At 43.7% G+C, this 21,567-nt stretch overlaps 1 protein-coding gene across 4 annotated transcripts in view; it reads left to right on the top strand.

Annotated features, from left to right (window-relative positions):
- The window catches only part of SEC14L1 (SEC14 like lipid binding 1), a 61,729-nt gene that overhangs the window by 15,501 nt on the left and 24,661 nt on the right, over positions 1-21,567 (top strand). Inside the window, exons 1-2 of one of the 4 annotated variants that reach the window (XM_087750472.1) lie at positions 3,209-3,324; positions 4,848-4,938. The exons of 1 other annotated variant lie outside the window; for it this stretch is intronic. In XM_087750472.1, the coding sequence (XP_087606598.1) occupies positions 4,876-4,938 (63 nt within the window). In that variant the 5' untranslated portion in view covers positions 3,209-3,324; positions 4,848-4,875. Of the gene's footprint in view, positions 1-3,208; positions 3,325-4,847; positions 4,939-21,567 lie in introns of those variants that run through there. 2 more of the 4 variants (XM_087750473.1, XM_087750474.1) reach the window with 2 other exon arrangements.

Genomic DNA, 21,567 nt, shown 5'->3' with positions numbered 1-21,567 from the left:
CTTCAGTATATCTGAACTCAAAATCTCACCCCTCTTTCACGTACTTTTAATAAACGTACAGCTTAGCAGCAAGGCCCTGAATGAACACCTGCTCTCTCTTGTTGAGAACTCTAACAATCGCCTCTCTTTAGCACAAAGCTGCGGAGGTGAGACCTGCTGGGCAGTAAGGAGCCGGGACCGCTTCACTTTAATTCACTCTCTGGGATTCAAACAAAAGAAACCAGAGCAAGTCCCTGCCTGCTGAAATTCCAGGGGCTTGCGCTGAAGTGCAGCAAGGCCCAGGGCGCTTTGAATCTTTGCTTGTATACATCAGCCCTGCACTGCTCCCAGGCAATTGTACCTTAAGGTATTTATTATTAACGGTAAAGGAGTGACTACCAATAGTTCTCATTAATTTCCATGGCAATATTGCCTGAAACAAGACAAATGACTGGGCTTCGAGTTGTGTAACCCAAGTTCCCAACGTGAAGGAATGCAGTCCAGGAAAAGTGTTCAGATGGTGGGGAGGGACCGACCTTGCACGACCTTGGGCCTTGAAGGCCCAACCTCCCTTCCTAGCTAGCAAGCTGCATTCCTAATTTTCTGAAAATATTGAATGGTTTGCACTTCCAGCCTCTGCTCTCTGGGCTCCAGTCTTCAGCATGCCTCGCAGCATTCCTTAGTATAATATTCCTTACTATTCCTTACTCCTTTCACCCACCCATTTATTCATTTATATGCCTTCTAACGATGCACTGCTGGAGCTTCCATAGGGGAAGATGTAACAGGAATATCAACAATAATAGAAAAATATAACAATGTACTACTTTCCTCTTCTGTGTCCATCTTTCTGCAGAAAACAGGCAAGACACCTACCACGACTGATTTAGACATTAAATTATGGACTTTAATGCTGTCACTCTATCAATAAACTCCGAATACCTTTAGAAGTCCAAATAAAGCTTTCCTGGTTATATGGCCATTTGGTTAAGCAGAATAGTGGCAGTCAGTCAGAACTAAAACATTTCCTAGAATCTGAGGACAGAGATGTTACGAACAAAGAGGAATTTGAGTGGGCGTAAATTCCTTGCCCTGCTGTGCTGGTAGGATTATATCTCAGGCTTCCAGAGCAGGAAAAGGATGTTACAGGCATAATGGCAGGGCATATCAATCAGATAACCAAATCTAATTACAGAGTAACTAGATTAACTAGTTAACTTCAGCTACATGCAGGCAACTGGCCAAGTGCCACAACAGAAAGCAGATTCAGAGAAAGAATTTCTCAACACATTAAACAACTTCTTGTAACAACTAGTCTCAGATTAGACAACAAACTATTCTTGACTAACGTTAAAAGACACAGGGTTTGTGTAGGAAAGAACGGGCGCTGAATCACTCATTAATAGTAACCACAAATTCAGCCCCCTTAGAGAAAGAATTGCACCAGAAGGACAGGATAATGACTCTAAATTTTAGTAGAAAGATTTATTTTCTGAGGGAGTAAGCCAGTAATAAAACATGTTCTGGGTAAAATAATTGCCTTAATAGAGTCATTGAAGGGAACAGAGGCATTGGCCCCTAGTTTTCAAGCCCTTATTTTAACACCGTTTGTGATACGCTGGTACTGAACAAAACATAATTGCATTTCTTGCTTTCGGTACATCATAGTTAAACCATGCTAGACACGGCCTGAGACCGAGCTCTTCCAGACGTCCCAAACTGCAAAGCACCCCAGGCTGGTGACTGCTGGCTAAAGGCAGCAACAGGAGAGCGGCGGGCAGACGCTGCAGCGTGACTGCGGCGGGCCGGGCCTGCGCTCCCGCGGCGGGTGCAGGGCTCCCGCTGGCCGGGGCAGAGCTGGGCGCCCGCGGAGCTGCCGGCGGGTGCCTCCAGCCCCTGGACAGCTTCTGCGCCCCGCAGGGCATCAGCCTGAACGGGGCGGCTGCTTACTAACGGAATGGTGCCGAACTCGGTCGGAGGGGATGCCAGCCGTGGTCCTCGGCTGCGGTTCTTCACCCTTTCGGCAGGGATTAACTCTCGATTTCTCCCACCTCTCTCCCCCAGCACACATACAAACGCTTGTGTTCCAAGACAGCTGTCTTCACAACTCATGAATTCTAAGGCAAGCTCTTCCCAAGAGGCAAGAGTCAAGTCATCAAAAAAACCTCCCCTCATGAAAAGTGAAAAACTTTGAAAATTTAAATGTGTAATGACTTGTCTTGGGAGATGGAGAAATGGGTACGGTGAAGGAAGAGACTTCTTCAAGTAAGAAAACTTCAGAACAGATTGTGGCAGGGTTGCCACTGTTTACGCTTGTGGCTGTCTAATGATGGCAATCCGGGGAATTAGTTTTACATTGGTTTCATCCTGTGGCCCAAAAGTGCTGTTTGATGTTAAATTTCTCAAGCAGCAGGGGAAAAATTGCAGTGACTGGGGAAGTGCAGACTAAACAACAGTTCATAATGCTGGATGATGTTCACACACGTAAGTGTGAATTCAAGTTTTGTGTTCTGAATCCCTTCTAGAGCATAGAAGTTGAAAGAATAGAACAGTCATAAAAATCTTGTTCTAGCATGTTCTTGGCAGCGCTAGGTTATCAGTTGGACTTGGTGATCTTAAAGGTCTCTTCCAGCCTAAAGGAGTCTATGTCCCAGCCAGGTTTTTGGGGCAGTTTCTCTCCTGTTCCTGCCCGGCACCGGCACCCCGCGTCCCCCAGCGATGCCACCACAGCCGCCCCAGGCCACGGCCGCTGCTCCGGGCTCTGGCCTCAGAGGCAGCACGGATGCCCCGCTGCTCCCCACCCTCGCCCCCTGCTCCGGGTCCTCCCTGGCACCCGCTGGCGGGCCCTGAGGCACCACGGGCCCGGGCGGGGCCGCGGCCTCGACTCCAAGAGGGCTGTACCCGCTGAGGCCCCGCGCCGAGGGGTTCAGGACGAACGCGATGCTCAGGGAGGCTGGGGGAAGGGGGGGTGCGGCAGACAGCGAGGGACCGAGGACGGGCGGAGGGAGCGGGGCAGGAGAGGAAGAAAGAGCGGGAGCGGGAGGCCCCGCCTCCCCCGCGCCCCACAGCGCGCATGCGCCCCGCACCCCCACCACCCCCCCGCGGGGCGCAGGCGCAAAGGCAGCAGGGGCGCAGGCCCCCGCAGCCCCCGCCCGCGGGGCGGCCGCGCATGCGCAGCGCCTGGCCGGGGGCCAAGCGCCGCCCCCGCCCCGTCACTAGGATCAACGGCGGCGGCGGGCGCCCCGCCCTCCCCTCCCTCCCCTCCCTCCCCTGCCGGAACCGGCGGCGGCGCGGCCCCGCGCCGGCATGAGGCCAGAGCCCGGCCGGCCGTCGCGACGGGAGGCGGTAAGGGTCGCCGCGCGGGTGCCTGCCCGCACCCCCCTCGTGTTTTCCCCCCTCGGCCCCGCCGCCGTCCGCCGCGGCAAGTTTCCCGCTCTCCGCCGGCTGCCCTCAGCGCTAGCGGCGGCGGGCCGGGGCCCCGCCGTGAGCTCCGGTGAGCCGCGGCGGCGGCCGGCGCTCCCCGTGGGGTGGCCGCGGTGCGGCGCGGGTAACGGCTCTCGGGCGGGTCGCGGCGGCGACGCGGGCGCTGGGCGCGGCCCCCCCCCCCCCCCCCCCCCCCCCCGGGCGGCCCCGCCCGCAGCCCTGGGGGCAGCGCCCGGCTCTGCCGGCGCGGGGCGGCCCGGCCCTCACAGGTGTCCGGAGGGGCCCGGCGGGCGGCGGCGGCGCTGCCCGGGCGAGCGGGGAGGAGAAGCCTTGAGTTTCTTTGTTGTGTAACTCTTTTTGTCCGGGGATCGGAGAGGGCTGGCGGCTTTTTTTGCTGATTCAGGTGGTTTTTTTTAAATGCAGGGTAGTCGTGGGTGAATTCCGCTCTTGAACTGGACGTCGGGCGAACTGCCTGTGGCTCTTGGGTTTATTGTCGGCTGCTTCTCGCCTCCGAGGAGCTGCGGTGCCCACCTCCGCGCTCCTGAGCGGGGCCGATAACGCTTTCCAGAAGCGCTGTAGATAACGTGGGAACGCATTAAAAATGAAGATAATGCTAACTTATTGTAATAAAGCCACTTCTCGCTAAAACGAGTCTGGCTAGCAGCCCGCGGTTTCATCTGCGAGTGCTGCTGCCAGTATTCTTTCAATAAACGTAATTGCATTCAAGAGTTTGGGTCAAACACTTCGCTGGGGAAAGCGGACACGAAGCCATTGGAACAGCTCCTGTCTGTTTTGCTAGTGAATTTTTTCTGGCTGTACATTGGAATGTTTGTAGTTTCCCGAAGTTTTTCTCCCCAGCTATCTCTTAAGTTTCTCTCTCCAAAGTCTTAGTTAATTTGATTTGGAAATGCTGAAGGAATGCCTTACTTCAGTGTGCTGTAGTGATCCATTTTTTCTTTCTGAAAACAAGGGGTTTTAACAGTTGGTATATTTTTTAATGTCCTTTTTTGTTTTCCTTTTGTTTTTTTAACCCAGTCCCGATACAAAATGACCTGTAAGCAAGGCAGCCTGCTTACGGTGCTGGGGGACTGGGGAGTGCTGTTTGCCTTTAGCTGGCCTGTGTCGGTGCTCGGTTCTCGCAGCAGCACAGGAAGTCTCGCCGTCCTGATGAGGAGTCATAAAGCGTGTTGAAGATTTGTTACTAAAACTGGACTGAAAATGTGCTAATTTTGTGTCGCCTTGGGAAGAAATGATAAGTCATTTCTGACAAAAATATACATAGCTTTTCAGGGCCCCATTGCGTCTTCAAAAAAAAAAGTCATCAGGCAATTGTGACGGATTTCCTCTAGAATTGCTAGTGTGGTATCTTGCACAGAATAATTGTAAGAGAAGATTGAAAATTGCTTCCTACGTTTGACAGATGGTTTTAAAAATTTCTTTTTCAGGTTTGAGTTGATCTTACTAACTGCAGCTATGGTGCAGAAGTATCAATCCCCCGTACGGGTGTATAAACACCCTTTTGAGTTAATTATGGCTGTAAGTATTAATTTTTCCTGTAATTTTATTCCTTGACAGTTCCTTGTATTGCTAAGTAGCTACTGGGCTCTGTTTAATAGGTACTGTAGAACACACAAATCTGAAATGATATACAAAATATGAGAGGTATGCGTTTTGATGGTTTCTTCTCTACCCAGAGTTGTTTTTTACATAATGTGGTCTCCTTTTCTCCCAAAGTTTAGATATAGTTCATAGATCTATTTTAAAGTTAGAGCAAAAGTAGGCTCGAAGAGTACTTCCCAGTCGATTACTGGGAGCAATCTATTCTAGCATGGGAGAAAGCGTCAAGTACACTGATTAAAAGATTGTTGTGTTGCATCTTCATCAGTATAGAGTTTACAGGACTAGAGAGCACAGAGAAAGCCATGAAAGCAAGGATAAGCCTGAATGAAAGAGGAGAAAGTGTTCTGAGCATTGGTAATACTTTGCGGGGAGAAAAACAAACAAACAAACAAAACCAAAAAAAAAAAAAAAACCAATTGCTACGGAGGCCAGAGAGGTGAACAGAAAGCCTTTTAGGTGCATGGTTGCTAATCTGTGCACCAGTGTTACAAATAGTAACAAAAAAAGAAAATCCTGATTAGGTTCCCTCTTCTTTCTCTCTCTCCCCCTCTCCCTCCCTTTTTTCTTTTAGAAAATAGAAAGGAATCAGGTATTTGATATTTTTAGGTATATTCAGCCAAAACCACAGCTGTGTGGCTCTCGTGAGTTACAAAGAGCTGTTGAGGAGAGCAGTCAGGTCAGGTTCTACCTGATAAGAGCAGTTAAAACTATATAACAATAGTAATTGTTTTGTTTGACTTGCTGAAAATGCTATGTTTAATGGCTTCAGAGGAGAGTTTTAATAGTGTTCATAGAGTAAATATTTAGATCACATGGTCTGGAGCGCAGAGTCCCTTACAGAAGTGATCCTGCATAGTCGCAGGGCAAAAAAGGACTAAATCCCTCCAAGGGGAATACTTCAGTTTCTTTTTATCTTATTCCTGAAACTGCCTCCAGTATTACACATGCAGGTCTTGCTCTTGCAAACACTTCAAGGCAGAGAGTGGTTATTTTCATGAGTGGTGAAGAATCTGACTGTGATATGTTGAAGGTCTTTGAGGACCTTGCTGCACTCTGACAGCTAGGCTTCACATGGTTCCTAATTTAAATTTGATTGTGTGTGTAACTTTGGCCTTCAGTGAAGTGTACCGGTTCTTGCTCTTAGATCAAAACAAAAATGAGTTTTTCAGCTGTTTGCTGAACTGGGCAGTCTTTACTTTGCTGTTGGACTGAAGGCAAAAATTCTTCTTTTAAGTTATTTCTTCAAGGCTACTTTGAGTTAAAATGCTGACATCAGGATTATTCACAATGCTTTACTGGGTGTAATTAGAAACACTTCTGACTTAATATTAACTTTGAGTTCTCAAACTGTTCTGTAACTTGGGGATAACGTTTGAAGAATAATCTTTAACAAATATTAAGTCTTTTCTTACATGAAAGCTTTTCTCCTTTGGAAAGAAAGAGGTTATACTACATGCGCCACTAGGATAAAACAAGAGTTGAAAAATTAAAACAGTGAACTAAGAGGAGAAGAATGCTTATAAAAAGAAACAGTCAGCCCAACAGGATGCTTTCTGAGGCTGGAAGTTTAGATTAGCGATAATACGTATGATTTATTTAATCTACGTCAGGGCAGCGAGTTATCACTTGAACTTGTTCAGAATGTGATTGCTGGATGAACATCCTTCTCCTGCCATGTTGCTTCTTATGTTACTGGTTTTTAAAATGTGTAAAATTCCTGGTGGTGATCTATCAAAACTGCATTTTCTGAAGTATGTAGAGGAGTGCCTCCATGTGCCAAATTCTTTAAAGAATATAAACAGTATGATAGTTTCACACTTTTACTGTTTTCCCTTGCTTGAATAGTGATTGCATAACTTGAGAAGTATTTCTGGACGGAATATTCCTGTCAAATTTTGTGCTTGCTAAAGTGAAAGTACCATGTTGCACATTCTCAATAAAAAAAAAAAAGTGCTATAATGTTACTTTAACTGTATCAGCAGCTATTCTGAAATGAGGAACACATCCTGGTACGTACCAAGCTTGAATTTAAGGCACCCAGCAGACACCTTTAACAGTGTGGGTTTTGTTTGATTTTTTTTTTCTGTCCCTCTCTTTCATGTGCACCCAAACTTTGAGAGAATGTGTCCTCAAATAGAGCTTTAACCCCCCACACCAGAGATGCCCAGCTGTCAGTGAAAAGCCTCTCAAAGAAACCTTTGGTCAATGTGGCAGCAGTGTTCTTTATGCTGAGTTGTCTAACACAAATCACTGTTTCTAGTCTGGGTCTTGTTGCGTGGGATGTCATCTTTGTCTTAAGGTGCTGAGTACTTTTAAAAATTTTATTTGGAAAATCATCCTCCGTTCCCTGAGAGTTTCATGGAACTGAAGAGGTAAATCGTTCTGTAGAGTGGTAATGAAGATCACTAGTGTAATGAAGCCCATATGGACTGTAAAGATTTCCTGGATGATGTGTGTTCCAACTACAAATTGGAACTCATTAAGTCAAACTAATACTTAGCTTTCAGAAAGAGAAATCAGCATAAAATTCTTCCTTTCTACAAGCGACCAAGTGAATGCCACTTGCAGAATGGGTCATTTACACTACAAACTTCCTATTTGCCCCCTTTTGCTTTCCTGGGTTTCAAAGAGGTACTTGAGGGAGAATAAAGTACAATCAGCATTCCATTCATGCTGCTCTAGTGTGTTTTGAGAGAACTTTGTTCTCTCTATGAAGGGCGAGTGCAGCTATATTAAGACAAAAAACTGGATTTAATTCCACTTTGATCTAAACCAAGATTGGCAAGTGTTTTGCAGACAATTATGATATAATGACTTTTAAAATAGATGCAGTGAAAATTCCAAGTTGAATTAGTGTTGAAAATAAGTTTCTCTCTCTTATGCTCCTCCACTGAAATCCAAAAATCATCTGTTGAGCTCTAATGTATCTCTGTGATAATATACTTCAAGGCACAACCCCTTATCTCTTCAAGTCTGCAAGAGAACTGGTGAAGTACTGTAAAGGCAAACTACGTAAAGTCTAATATAAGGTACTTCCCCTGAAGATTTCCTTTTATTGGTGAATTGTGTGGTTCCAGATAATATCTAAGTCGCTTTGAAAACAGTAAGAACTGGATGCAAATCTTTTAATGAAACTTCCTCCCGAACTTGAAAAGATTCTAGACTCATGGGCTAGAAATTATCACATTTTAGTCCGACATGGCTAACACAGGCAATGTGATTTCACCAAATGGTTACCAGTGCTGACATGATGACTTTTGGCTGCTCTGTGACATATCTGTGATCATCAACTTCTTGAAAACTCTGTGTGTGTGTCTGTGTGTGTGTGTATATATATAGATATTAAAAAAACCCAACCAGCATGTACAGCTGGTCATCAGACTGAAGAGAATCTCACCTCGTTTTTCCTCCCGTTCATGTTGAAGTTCACGTAATACTGGAAGCAGCTGAAATGTGGAAAAATGACTGTTTACTGAGACTCGCTTGTCATGTTACCGAGGTTAAATATATTGAAGAAAAACTGAGAAGTTGCTTGTATAAAACTTCTAAAGACTATAGATTCAATTTTTTATATTAGCTTTAAAGAGGTTTGTATTTAATATAGGAACTTTGCTGAATAAGCAGTTCAATGTTAAATGACAGTTAAGAACTTGAAGCTTTTTTAACGTACATGAGGCTAAAATTAACTTCGAAGATTCACAGCTCATTTTCAATCTGACATGCATTAGGTAATTCCCCTTGAGTTTAATATCCAAAGTAAATTTAAATTTAATGAATAATCAACTACTATGGCATTCCAAGGGTGGAATTTACGCAAATGGAAAATAAGTAAGATTTTTGAAAAAAACATATTGAATTGAACCATTGACCAGAGGATTTTTTTGAGTTTCTGGAAGCTCTGTGGAAAGCATATTGCTCTTCAGACCCTTTAGAAAATGTCCTACTTACAGCCACAAATTACTTAGTTTCAGAAATAAGTATGAATAGTAACATGACCGAACACAGCAAGTGTTACGTGTAGTCACATTAACGTATATTTTAAGAATTTGCCACTTTTTGAAAACTAAGATTTTTCAAATCTGCCTGTGACTGGAGACAGACTTTCAAAGATATTTTGCAGTCTTTTGAATACCTAAAATAATGTTTCCACTTTGTTAAAAGTTCCTGGCATTTGTCAGCTTCCACTGGTGCCAAACAATGAAGAGAAGTCTGTAGGTAAACTAGTCATCAATGTCAGGAGCTTGCAGCTGTGGAAATAACGCATTTGATTTTTATTTTAAAATAAAAATAGCAATTAATCTTGTGCTGCCTTGAGGCTGAAAACCACTTCCTTCCAAACTATGTATTCTCATCAAAATCCTTTAAAAAAAATTGTTCTCATGTTTTTCCTTTGTTCTGATAGAATATCTAAAATATCTGAAGCATGAATCTTTCTTTCTTAATAAGTATAACGTGTAGTGAACTTTTGATTATATTGTAATTTTAATGGTTCAAACTTGCTGCTTTTAGGCAACAGGCTGACTGGCTTTCTTTGATTTTATAGATCTGAAAAAACCCACCGTTTAAGGTAAATCTCCATGGTTTAAAGTATCCTTAAATTACGGGAAGGTAATGAGATTGTAGATGGCATAAATACGCTTCAATGATAGAGTAGATTAGAAAAAGTTTATCTGTTTTTTCAGATTGACAAATCAAAGTATAATCCCTTGATCTAGGTTGTGATGCGTTTCCTGATCAGGCAGTGTATCATCTTTTCATTTTAAAGGTTATTACTTTAAAATGTCATTTAAAAAAAAATAACTGTGTCAAGTTAAGTGCCACACCTGCTCATAAATCCCTACAATTTTTATTCCTTCTAGTCTCATTTTCTTTTTCTTGGAAAAAATGGATTCCACACATCATGTGAAGAGGGGCTGAGAGGCCGGTGAGAAAAAGGAAGCTGGTCTCCAAGTGCTTTTGAAAGCACAAAGTAGGCCTTACACGTAGAGAGGAGTAACTCGCTCCCCTGATGCCGTGGCCCTTCTGGGGGGTTCGTCCCGGGCGGTTACAGCCCGGGGAGGAGCACGCCGCGTGTCCGCTCCTGAGCTGCTCAGCTCGCTTCCCCTCCGTCGTCGGACTCCGACTCTCATCTGCTTTGCTGCCCGTCTTTGTTGAAAATTTAGGCTTATTTACTGTTGGAAATGCATCGGTAAAACTGTGGTGGGGCAGTGCCTTCTATGGATTTTCTTATTGTATATTAAGGGACTGCAGTTTAACTGCTGTTTTATGTCGTTGTTGATGGTCTCTTGTGTTAGCAAACCTAAGAACAAATGAATTTTTGGCCGCTTGTTTGGATTGAGCCATGGTTAACAAATGTAAGAGTTAAGTTGAGCACTAGGGAAAAATATTGCCTTAGCAGCCTGCTTACTATGCCATTTAGGTGGCGTTTCGTGGCCCGCTTCGGTATTTCCACGGCTAGCTGCTTCCTGCGTTGTGTGGGCACACACGACCTGACTGTAGCTGACAGCTGCAGTTCTCTTGTTCACCAAATGCTTTTAGTCAGGTTTTTTAACAAGTCTTTTACACTTTAAAAGCTAAAACACCACTACTGTCAAACTCTGAAAGGTGTCAGCAGAAGAAAAATATGTATCAAAACACTTCTTGTTGCTTTGTTCTGAAAGCACTCCAAGCTTTTCACCCTTTGCAGGTGTTTTAGCTCTGAGGCTGGTGCGAAGTGCTGCTCTAGGATCTGTTGATCAGCGAAGTGACGTTGCCTTTGAGTTAAAAATCTCAAAGTTAAATACGTGGGAACCTGGCAGAAAGGAAGTGGTTAACGCATTCCGCAAAGTCCTAGACACCCGTGATACTACAGTTATGATCTGGAAAAGGTGTAACTTCATGCTCGTAATTTAACGTGTGGTTACCCATTAAGCAGTATGTGTAAAAGCCTTCAAAACCTCATGGGAAGGAGATATGGTGTATTTCTTTTGTTAATTCTAAAAACGTGTCCAATGAGGAGCCAGAGGTTGCTTAGAGATCAGAGACGTTGGCTGCAGACGTAGAATAAGGTGTTTCTGTACGGTACGGCCAGTTGCGTGCGCCGTCGGCGCTTCCTGTTCCCGCGGCGCTCTTACGGCTGCCTTGCGGCGGGGAACTGCAGCTGCCGCGCTTTTAGGAAAGAAGCACGCCACGGGAGGGGCAGTGGAAGGAGAGCCCGAGGGACTGGAAGCAACCCCCGAGAACTCTCCGTAAAGCACGTTCAATCAGAGGCCAGATCTTGGAACACAGAATTGAGGGGTATTCATCGTAACCAAGGCTGGTTTTGCTTTGCACTTAGTTTGAATTCAGGATGTTTCTGGAAGGAGGGCGGCGATGTGATCTTAAAACTGTTGCGTTCTGAGTATAAAGTGAATCTTCTGAGAATTTGCAAGGAAATCTGTTAATTAGCTCAAGTTAAAATTAATTACAGGTTATTCTTAAATGGTCTATTTTCTTTTCTCCCAAGTGAATTTGTCTTCAAATTTTTCATGTAGTTTAAAATTACTGTGGATATATTCTAAATGAAGAACTAGGCTGTTAAGCTGAATTATTAACTCTTTTGATCTCATTTTTATTATATAGTTAAGACAGGTCAGGTTAGCAGCTCAGGTAAAATCTTAAGTAGGGCCCATTGTAGGTCATTTAACAATTTGGCTTTCTCACAGTCAATTTGCATGCAGCTTGTTTCGGCTGTCATCAGTCAGTGATGTTTGAGGTAGGGTCATGCCAGGAGCTCACGCCGGTGGCAGTGATGGTGGCAGCGTGGCTGGAAGCGCTGTCTGGCAGCGTCTGGGCTCCGCTGCGGCGTGGGGCAGCGTTGCCAAAAGAGTACAAGCAAGCAATGAGCCATCAGAATTTGAGATCAGGTCCCAAGGTCTTGGCTTTTCTCTGCATTGCTCTTGCTCAAGTAATACAGATTTCTGCCAAGTCCACAGAGGTTTTCAGCTTGTGGTTCATGGGTTGTCTCTTCTAAGGATCAGAGAAACGTAACTGAATATGTGGTTTCCCATTATAGCTGAGTTGGTGTTCCAGCTTGCTCTTGTTGCCTTCTTGCAAAGACATGTTCATCAGCAAGCCAGTTCAGGGAGACAGGCTGGTCACAAGCGGTCTTGGAAAAAAGGAAAATAAATACCACGGCAGCTCGGTTTCCTCACCAGGCTCACGTAAGGCTGCTGAGCACCCGGTGGGGGCTGGTGCTCGTCCCCTCCTGCACCCTTAGTGAGCTGATGGCGGCTGGCCACAAGAAAGAACGAGGAATCAGCAGGGCGTTTGTCAGTACATGTTGCACTGCAGGAGCCCTCGATTCCATGGGGAAATAATTAGGGATCTGCAGTTTGAAAAATGCTGAAGCCCGTTGCTGTAACAGTAAATGAAGGTGCCATTAGAAACTCGATTCAGCAGTCCTCGGGCCTGGTATTATTTAGCACTGCAAAGTATTTGCAAATTGTGCTTAATGGCTTGGAGTTGTGGATTCTGTGAGTTGCTTTGGCATAAAGGGGAATCTGTCCTTACCTTAGAAAAATGAAAATTAAAAAAAAAAAACAAAAACAAAAAGGTATTTTGTATGCTCTAATCGGGTAGCATGTGAACTGACTGACTGGCTGGCTTTCTTGCTTTGTATTCATGTATGAACCTTCAGATTTGAACATTTTCTGTCTTGGATTCCTCTTGGGTTTTCCTTTATGATAATAAGGCTTGGGGGACTCTGTATCAGTAAATTTGAAAATAAAAATATCGCAGGGGTCTTGGAACCTGACAGCTTTAACTCTGGTGACAGCAGTGGGATCGTGGGAGGGAGCAAAGAGAAGCTACCCTTTTGTCTTAAAAATGAATTTATATTTAAACTGTTTTAACTCTTAATTATATACATTGGGTTCTCTTAAACTAGCATTTCAAGACTTTGTCATGGCCAGATTTATGAAGTTAAATATCTAGATCTGTAGGGTTATGTACGTTTTGGATTACTTGTTGGATAATTACAACTGTTTTCATTCTGATATTATTTATATTCTCAAAACTTGAGTATAGGTGTTTTTTGGAATATATGCAGGTCAATCTGTGTAACAGTTGAAAACTACATCGCAAACCTCTCAACACTTCACCCTCTCCGTGACTGATAACTTTCTGCCTTGCCTGCTGCTGCTGTAACATTATATCATATTGCTTCGATAATAATAGATCTCATTTTGTGAAAATGAATTTCTCTGGCGATGGTCAGCGTGGCAGCGTGTCATTTCTGTTTGTTTATGCCACGACAGAAGGGGAACAGTTAGTTTCCTGATGAGAGCACTTCCTTTCTCGAGCACATTCTGTCTCTTCATTTAGTGTAAAATGCGAATGCTGTCGACATTAAGCCCAGTTCAGGAACATCAGTCAGCGGAATCCTTTGCAGAGGACATTTTTCTGGCTATTTCATTCAGTGTGTAAATTATACTACTTAATTTGCAAAACTCTCTCTTTGCTGTGCAATTCATTGGCCTGTGGATAAATTCTTCATTACTGAATTCATGGCTCTATGAAATTACTTATTTCTATTGAAGTGTTTCATGGTCTGCGTGGTGCAGCCACTGATGCTGTAATGAACAGGATTTAAAGCAATGTCACTTGAACGTGTTTGTTCTGTGTTGACTAAACCGATTTTTGCTTTTGTTTGTCTGCTTTTCTTTGCTGTAAAGGAGGGTAAAGGACAAAGAACTGATGGTCTATAATCTATGATTTTAATTGCTTTTAAGAAAAGAATCAAGGGAGTCTTGACTGTTCTTTTTTAATTGGCTTATCTTGAAGCTAGGTGGTATCTTTCCGTTTGTATTTTATGGGGGAGCAGATTCAGGGGTGCAGAAGTTGTACCGCCGTGACATGCCAGTGATGCACCTGGCAGTGGTATTACCTGGTTATTGATATCTTTAATGATGTGTTTGGATGTGGGGAAAAGGATTGTATTCTGTCTCTAAGCGAGAACCCCAGTACTGAATTGCGCCATGAGGCCTATCTAGCCAGTGTGCGCTGTATCTGGCCGTGGCCAAGGGCAGTATCTGCCTCTAGGGCAGAGGATAAGAATGATACAAACATACGGCCGCAGTCTCTGGGGATACTCTCTCATCCTACGGCGATGTGTCTTGACAGCCCTTCTGGTCCAGAATGTGCCTCTTGCCTATAATAGCACCGCGTGTGGTTTCCTTCTTGTGCCTGCCCCGTTCCGTTCTGGAGCCAAGCGAACTCTGTCGTGACACCCTCCGGCAGGAGTCTGTGCTTCATGACACGCTCTGTCAAGAGACGTATCCGTTGTCAGGAGCCTGGCTCCTGCTCGCTCAGCTTCACACCACCTGCTCCTTGTGTTGGAAGAGGCAATAAAACCCTGCGCGCCTTCTCGGAGCTGCTTGCCCTGTTAGATCTGTAAGATCTCTCTGGTTTTAAGTTATTCTTTTTCATGGTGATGAGTCGTAGTCTGTTTAATAGTTTGATTCCATATGAGGAACCACTGTTGCTCTGTTCTGATCTTCCACCATCAATTTCTAACCGTTTTGAGGCATCTCCTGATACATCAGACACGTATGTAAAGTTAAGATTTCTTTAATGTTACATTTAACTTCCTAGCTCGAGGTAAATTGTCTGCAGGCCCCAGGCCCTATCATGCTGCATTTTGTTGACATGCCATTGACATTAGTGAATGGTCAAGATTTAGCTGATGTACTTAATGAATGTTAATTGGTTTGCTTAATGGAGTACAGCTGCTCTCTGCCTGGAAGCTGATATTTTGCTGGTCCAAAAGCCAAACTGGGGACCTTTAGTGTTGAGCCATGCTACTTATCTTGAATTCTGCCCTTTTGGCAAAGCTTTCTTTACTGTACTGATTGTACTCTTGGTAGAGTGAAATCACTCTTGCAGTGCTTAGAGGCCAATTGCCTCTGGGCCAAATTAAAACCTGGTGGGTGCAGTCTGAGACAATGAAGTCAAACCTGTTTCACTGAACCTTCATGCCGTGGGGGGGTTGATGTGGATGGAGATCAGGAGACTTGGTGGCAGTACAAGTCTTTAACCTTTCAGACAATGGTTTAATGAGGAATTCTGAGCCTATACTGTAGCAATGCTGTAGTCATCCTTTCCTCCCCCACTCATAAATTAGATTTTGTCTACACAGTAATGATTTTATTTAACATACCCTAACATATTCCAGGTGTTAAATGTGTTTTAACAGACCTGCCTATTGAAAGTGTCTGTGATTCTAAGACCAAAAAAGTGATGAATACCAATTGTAGGACTCATAAAAATGAGACTTAAGCATGGAGCAATAGAGCAGTAAGGAGTATTTGACTGTTCCAAAAATAGATCCTCAGTGGACACAGTAGGATTGCAGCTGAATTTTAAAGTAAAACTGACTGCAGAGGAACCAGACATGCAATTTTGTTAACTGGAAAGGAACAGGGAAGCTAAGTACCAAATTCTGCTTTCAGTGTGATGAGAGTACCCTGTGCGTTTGTGAGATGCCTGTTAGCAATGCAGAACATGGTTGTCATTGTTCAGCTGCTGTAAGACAAGTAATGGTTATTTACAAGCAATGGTAAGACAAGCTTAATGGTTTACAGTCATTTTGATATGTGTATCTTTGAAATGTCAATGAAAGATATGTTCCTGTGTTGTGTAAAGGTTTATATATTGCCATTGTTGCAGAGAAATAGGAAGTGCTTGAGAATAGCTCACATTCCCCAGTAATCACATGTCGGTCTCCAAGCGTTTAAGCTTTCCCTGGCCTGTTGCCAGCCTTTCCTGTGATGCTCTTTTGGAGGTCAGCCTCTTCTCCATAGTGCTTTAACCTTGAGCCAAAACAGTCATGTCCTGTGCAATTGGGGTCAGAAGCCAAGTTTCCTATCCCAGAAGCTACTGAAGTTGACTCTAATTGCAGGGCACATTCTGTCAAACAGTCTTTGTGCTCAGAGCTATGTGGCTTCTGGGCCATGACTGTTTCCATCTGTCTTGCTTGCAACACGGGCAGAGCGAACGCTCATTTTCTCTGTAGAATAGTTTTGCACATGCATGTATATAAACAAGTTAAAGTGAGACTGCAAGTCAATCTGATATTGCTATTGCCCCCACTAAGTCAGCTAAGGTCTGTGTATACCGAAGAGCAGCTTATAGCAGCATAGCTATACAATCTGTCCTTGATGTTCCACCTTCAGCCTAGACCAGAGCAGTGTCAGTCGTCTTTTTTCTAACCAGCAATTTGATACTGGTCCGCCAGTCACAAGCCAGCCTAACCTGAGTGATCGGGCTTTCCCAGCTTACTCCAAAGGAAAGGAAGATTTACATTCAGCATGTTTGTGTTTGCTGTCCTTAATCTTTTTTTCTTGAGGAAGGAGTGGTACTTGCCCAACTTCTCTATTTTAGCTTCTCGTTTTAGAGATTCATGTCTCAAGATTGTGCAGAGGCTGCGGTTGAAGTTAGCCTCGCTCAGTCTTCAGCAGAGTGGCACTGTGCCTTGGGCTCTTCCAGGCTCTCTGGACGTCTTGCAGGGAGGAAGAGAACGCGATCCTCCTGTGAGTGCCTGGGAGGCAAGCAGGTGTAACTCTGAAACTCTTCCACTGGCTATCCGCTTTCTCCTCAAATCCCACCCTGGTTTGTTCTCTGAAGATGGACATGCAGGCTCCCACACAGAGAATCAAGTATTACACAGTTCCAGCTGTGCAAATTTATTTAAGCAAACCACAAATGACTTGTATCTGTTTTAAAGAAACCACTCTTCCAATTAAAGTACCGTTGAGGCATGCCTGTGGTTATTAAAGATCATCTTTTACAGATAAAAGATGGAATGTTAGCCCTTGTCATCAGGTCAGATTCTTCATCCCCAGACTGTTTTGCCTGCTGAATCAGTATACCTTTACCACCAAAAGCTTGAAAAAAGTTGCATTAAATCATTGAAGAGTTTACTTTTTATCTGGAAGAAGATTGCATCTCTGCATGTAGCAAAATGGTTCTCGGGTAGTTAAGAGCCAGTCCCCTTCCAGTTTCATTACGTGCAGCTGGGTGCAACAATCCATAATTTTGCTAGTAAAGCTTCTCTGTGACCACTCCTCCGAAATGAAAATGCCCAGCTATTGAACAGGTACCCGTGCAGGAAGGGTGCGCGGGGGGGATAGAGTAGTGATCTGTATAGAAAGAGCCTGCGTGGGTGGCTTGACGGGTCACATCCCTCGTGAGAACAGAGGTTTCTGTGTCCGGCTATTTCTTCCGGTGCAGGAAAGCAGAGGCTCTTTGCTTGCTTTGGTAAGCTGGTTACCACAGTTGCATAACTCAACAGTGATTACCAGTAAAATTCCACTTATCTGGAAGATTGCTTCATAGCTTGTTTTGAATCTCCTGCTTTATTTATAAGGCCTAAATTGTTTTAATGAAATACTAAAATAACTTTATTCCTGCTTGAAAACACTGGGTGCTGAAGCTGAGCTCCACTGGCTCTGTAGCCTACACGTTTATGCTCCAGTACAGAGGAAGTTTGCTTCAGACCTTCCTGTCCCCCAGTAACTCCCTGCTCCTGCCTTTTGCCTTTTCTCCTATCCCCTACCTTGCTTTTGGTTTTGGACAGTCTTAAGCAAATACGTTATGCTTTCTTTTAGTACAACTCAAATTTGTCAAGAATGCTTTATGAATACGTATTATCAAGTATTGCCTTGGATAAGCTTAGAGTTTTACTGATAGTTGTAGGTGCTATCTAAATGGAGCATCCTTTCAATAAGCTGCCTGTGAAATCCTTTTGACTTCTGGTTTGTGTGCTAGTAGAAAAATGAGCACTTCTTGGTTCACACACATACTCCACAGAGAATGTGAACTAAAACTCTTGAAACGTGTGTAAACTTTTCAAATTACTACAAGAAGAAGTGATTTTTTTTTTTTTCTGAAAGTGTTACTATCTTCTTGAGGTTGGGTTTGATATCTTCTATAACTTTTAAGAGCAGTAGAAGATAATTAGTTCTAAATCCTGTTATATCCCAAAGTGCATGTGCTTTGGGGTGGTGTTTTGTGCAGTAAGGATGCTTTGATTTCAGTAGGACTCTTGATGCTATCCCTGCATGATGGCCTCAAAGGAAAGAAGTTCAGCACAAGCAAGACAAACCTATTTTTAAGATGGGTACGAAAGTTTTAGAGTATGGCGCAGATGCTGTGATGAGATTGCTTGAAGATCTGTCTGGTTTCAGTGACCGCTTTTACAAACGACCTGGCTGACATAACAAACGGTATACTTGCTAAGTTTTCAGGTGGCACTATAGCATATTTGAGTTCATGACACCTCAGAGGGACTCCAAGCTAGTTTACAAGAACTAGCCTGCAGGGTAGTTATTAGGGCTGTTCAAAATGCCAAGCTATGCATTTAGTCTGTATCTGGAATGTATTTAAAGCCAATAGCGATCAACACTGTAACCATGGAAATGCTGCCTGAACTAAAGAGATGAAGAGAAATGCCAGTATTTGTGTGTTAGTGCTGTTACATTCACTTGAAGGTGCTTTGTAGCAGTGTTAACACATGAAAGGTCCTGTTGTCAGAAGCCCGGGGAGGGGTGGTGTGTGATGTGTGGTATAAGCAGCACTCTTAACTGCATGCTATTGAGCATACAGCTCCATTTATAATACCGTTTCAGTGGTGTTTCATGATTTTTGTGGTCGGCGGTGTGTATAAACTATTGTTATGCCTGAAATTTCACATGAAGCTGTTCCTTTTACACTGCAGAAGACTTCAAAGAGATTCAATAAGTGTGAAGTAGCCTGGACTGCGCCTGCAGAGCTGGGTGGAGATGCGTGCTGATACTGCCTGTTGTGCGTAATGGAGCTTTGTTCCTCGTCAGAAGCCCCAGGGTCTCCGTTCTGAAGGGTTGCTTTGTTTCCCCGTGCACATCCTGTACATGTTCTGGGTGACCGGGGCTAACTGCTCTTTGGAGTGATGGTGATCCAGAAGCAAAGAAAAAATGGTCTCTAAATTTCTATGGTCTCAGCTAGAGCAACTTGTTTGAGCTGAAGTGCAAGAATAGCTTCTGTGCTGTTTCCGGACTCCACAAAGATTTTCAATTTATTGAATCGAAGTTCTTCATACAACATTACGAAGTAGCTGTTGAATTTGAGTTTAGTCTGTATACTGGGTTATTTTGTAATGGTTGTGGGCAGCGTCCTCATTGCTTTCAGATGCTTTCTGTTTCAGGAATTTGCAGAATGGATGTGAAGGCCAGAAGCTTTCTGGCTGTGTTTCTGGGATTTGAGCAGCAAATTGCTGCATCTGCTTTGCATGTGGCAGGCCCGTTAACCTATTTGGTAGAACAAATACATACTGTTTATTCTGTGGTGATATCCACAAGATTACTTTAACTGACTTTCATTAGCTCTGTTCATACCATCTAGGAGCAGCATATATTTGATATGTGCAAGAAACATAACTGGATACTTACTTAGCTTTAAAGTGCTACAGGCTTCTAATACAGCTAAATGTAAAAACGGACAGAACAGTCCTGCTCTCTTCTTCGTACAAAGTATTGAAACCTAAGGCTTTATACAGTTAAGCTAAGCGGTGAATTTAAATGTATTGGAATAAATATCTCGTCTCATCCCCCCTTCCTCTTTCTGTGTGGATGTTTGCAAGGTGTAAGTGGGTCACTCATAGCAGTGTAGGGTCTGAAATCAATGAAACTTGATTAAATGAAGAGGACCCCTTTAAAAAAGTATGAGCGTCACAAGATGACAAGGGGGAGCAGGGATTATGCTCTTCTGTACGCCTAATGAAAACTCTTGAGTGACAGAGGAGCTGTCAGTGGCAGTAATTTCATGGCTTTGGTGAATTCCAGAGAAAGAAAAGTTTTCTTGTCCACCTCTGCTCATAGCTGGTTTTACTTCCCTCAACTCCTGCTTTCCTGGAGAATTTCTCAGGAATTTAATTTCCATTCCACAAAAGGAAAGGTGAGCTGAGAAAGCTCAGTTTACTGGCTTGACTGGCTTCAAATGCTTTTCTAGAGACAAGGATACTGTAAAGAGCAAGTCATCTTAGCACTTCGTACTCTTAACAAGATCGCGTGAAGCCTTGGTGATGTTAATGAAATGGTTTCTGTAGCAATCTTCAGTGTTTGCAGGGTTGTATGGGCCGCTTGGAGCACGGGTTGTTTAACATTTGTGGTGTTTGACGCACAGGGAATACTTTGAGACCCGTGCGGGATCCAGTAACGCCTACGTGGCCATGACTCAGTGCGTTAGCCTCTCTTGAATCAGTTGGGCCTTTGATCTTCTGAGGATGAGACGTAGACCTGGACTATAAATCTGAGTGCCACTTCTGTGCAATATCATAAATACAGCATTATAAGACTCTGAATATCATGCTGCAATAAGTTCTTAAACCCCTGACAATTTTTCTTCCCAGATACTCTACCTGAAAGCTCTGTTCACCACACTGGAGAACATCCGAGATCATTTTTCAAGCTTGCTTCTCTCACTGTTTGAGAAATTAGCCTTCAATTAGAATTCATGAACAGAATCTGTGCAAAGTAGATTCTTGTTAGTACTTGTCTTTTATAATTTGTTTAATAATGTGTGTTTGTGTGGTCTATATTTAAAAAAAACAAAAAACATACAACTTCAAAAACTAAAAAGCCATTGTAGTTCAAGGATTTGATGCATAATTATATAGAACTTCAACAGCCCCCTTTGTGAAAATTTTAGACTAACTCCATCATTTTGAAACTTTAAAGCTGAGGTGTATTTCTGCAAAGTAGAAAGCAGTTGGGCCATTTGGGGCAATTACTTGGGAATGCTGTGCTTTGGTAGACTGTATGTGACCAGTGCAGGCCCTGCTTGTTCCCAGTGCTGTAAGCTTACGCTCTCTACTAATGATCATTTAATCAGAAAGTCCTAGGTCAATAACACTTTTTACAGCTGTGTAGTAAACAAGAACTTTGTAGCCTCTACAATGAAGCAGAATGCTTGTCTTATTGATATTGACTTGTCCTATTGATTTTTTCTGTGCAACTTATAGAAGGGTTATTTATTTTATCTTGGATATACTTAGTAGTCATCATTAATACTTAAGAAGCCAAATTGCATCTTGTACCAGGGAATCGAGGGTGAAGACAGCATATCCTGTTCCTGAGTGACTCGTGCCACAACAGGGTGAAACGCTTTTGGACTGTAATGGAGGGAGGATAGAAGAGGGACAAAGTAAAACAAGATCAGGATGCGGTTGCCAGTGTAAAGTGGGATGGGGAGAAAGGAGAGTTGTTGCACAATTTTTTTTGCCGGTAGTTTAGGGTTGCTCACGTTTGCCAGGTGAACGTCAGTCAGCTCTGGCTTTAGGAGATGCACCAGCGTACGTCCCACCACGCGGTGCAGCTGTCCCCGCAGAGCCATCTGCACGGCTGTCAGATGGCGTGTTCTGCCAGTGCTTCTCTGCTGTTCGCACCCTTCTCAAGTACAGCTCAGTTTGTATAGGCTGGGTTTTCCTCTCTTCAGTGAAATTCTGCTCTTCGTAGAGTGGAAGAGTTTTTCCCCTTCCAAAATTAATATATT

The sequence above is a fragment of the Nipponia nippon genome, unplaced genomic scaffold (genome assembly GCF_047370975.1).
Source record: "Nipponia nippon isolate SJK-2023a ecotype South Korea unplaced genomic scaffold, ASM4737097v1 scaffold_14, whole genome shotgun sequence".
In the NCBI taxonomy this organism is placed as follows: Eukaryota; Metazoa; Chordata; class Aves; order Pelecaniformes; family Threskiornithidae; genus Nipponia; species Nipponia nippon.
This window is presented reverse-complemented; position numbering and strand designations above follow the sequence as displayed.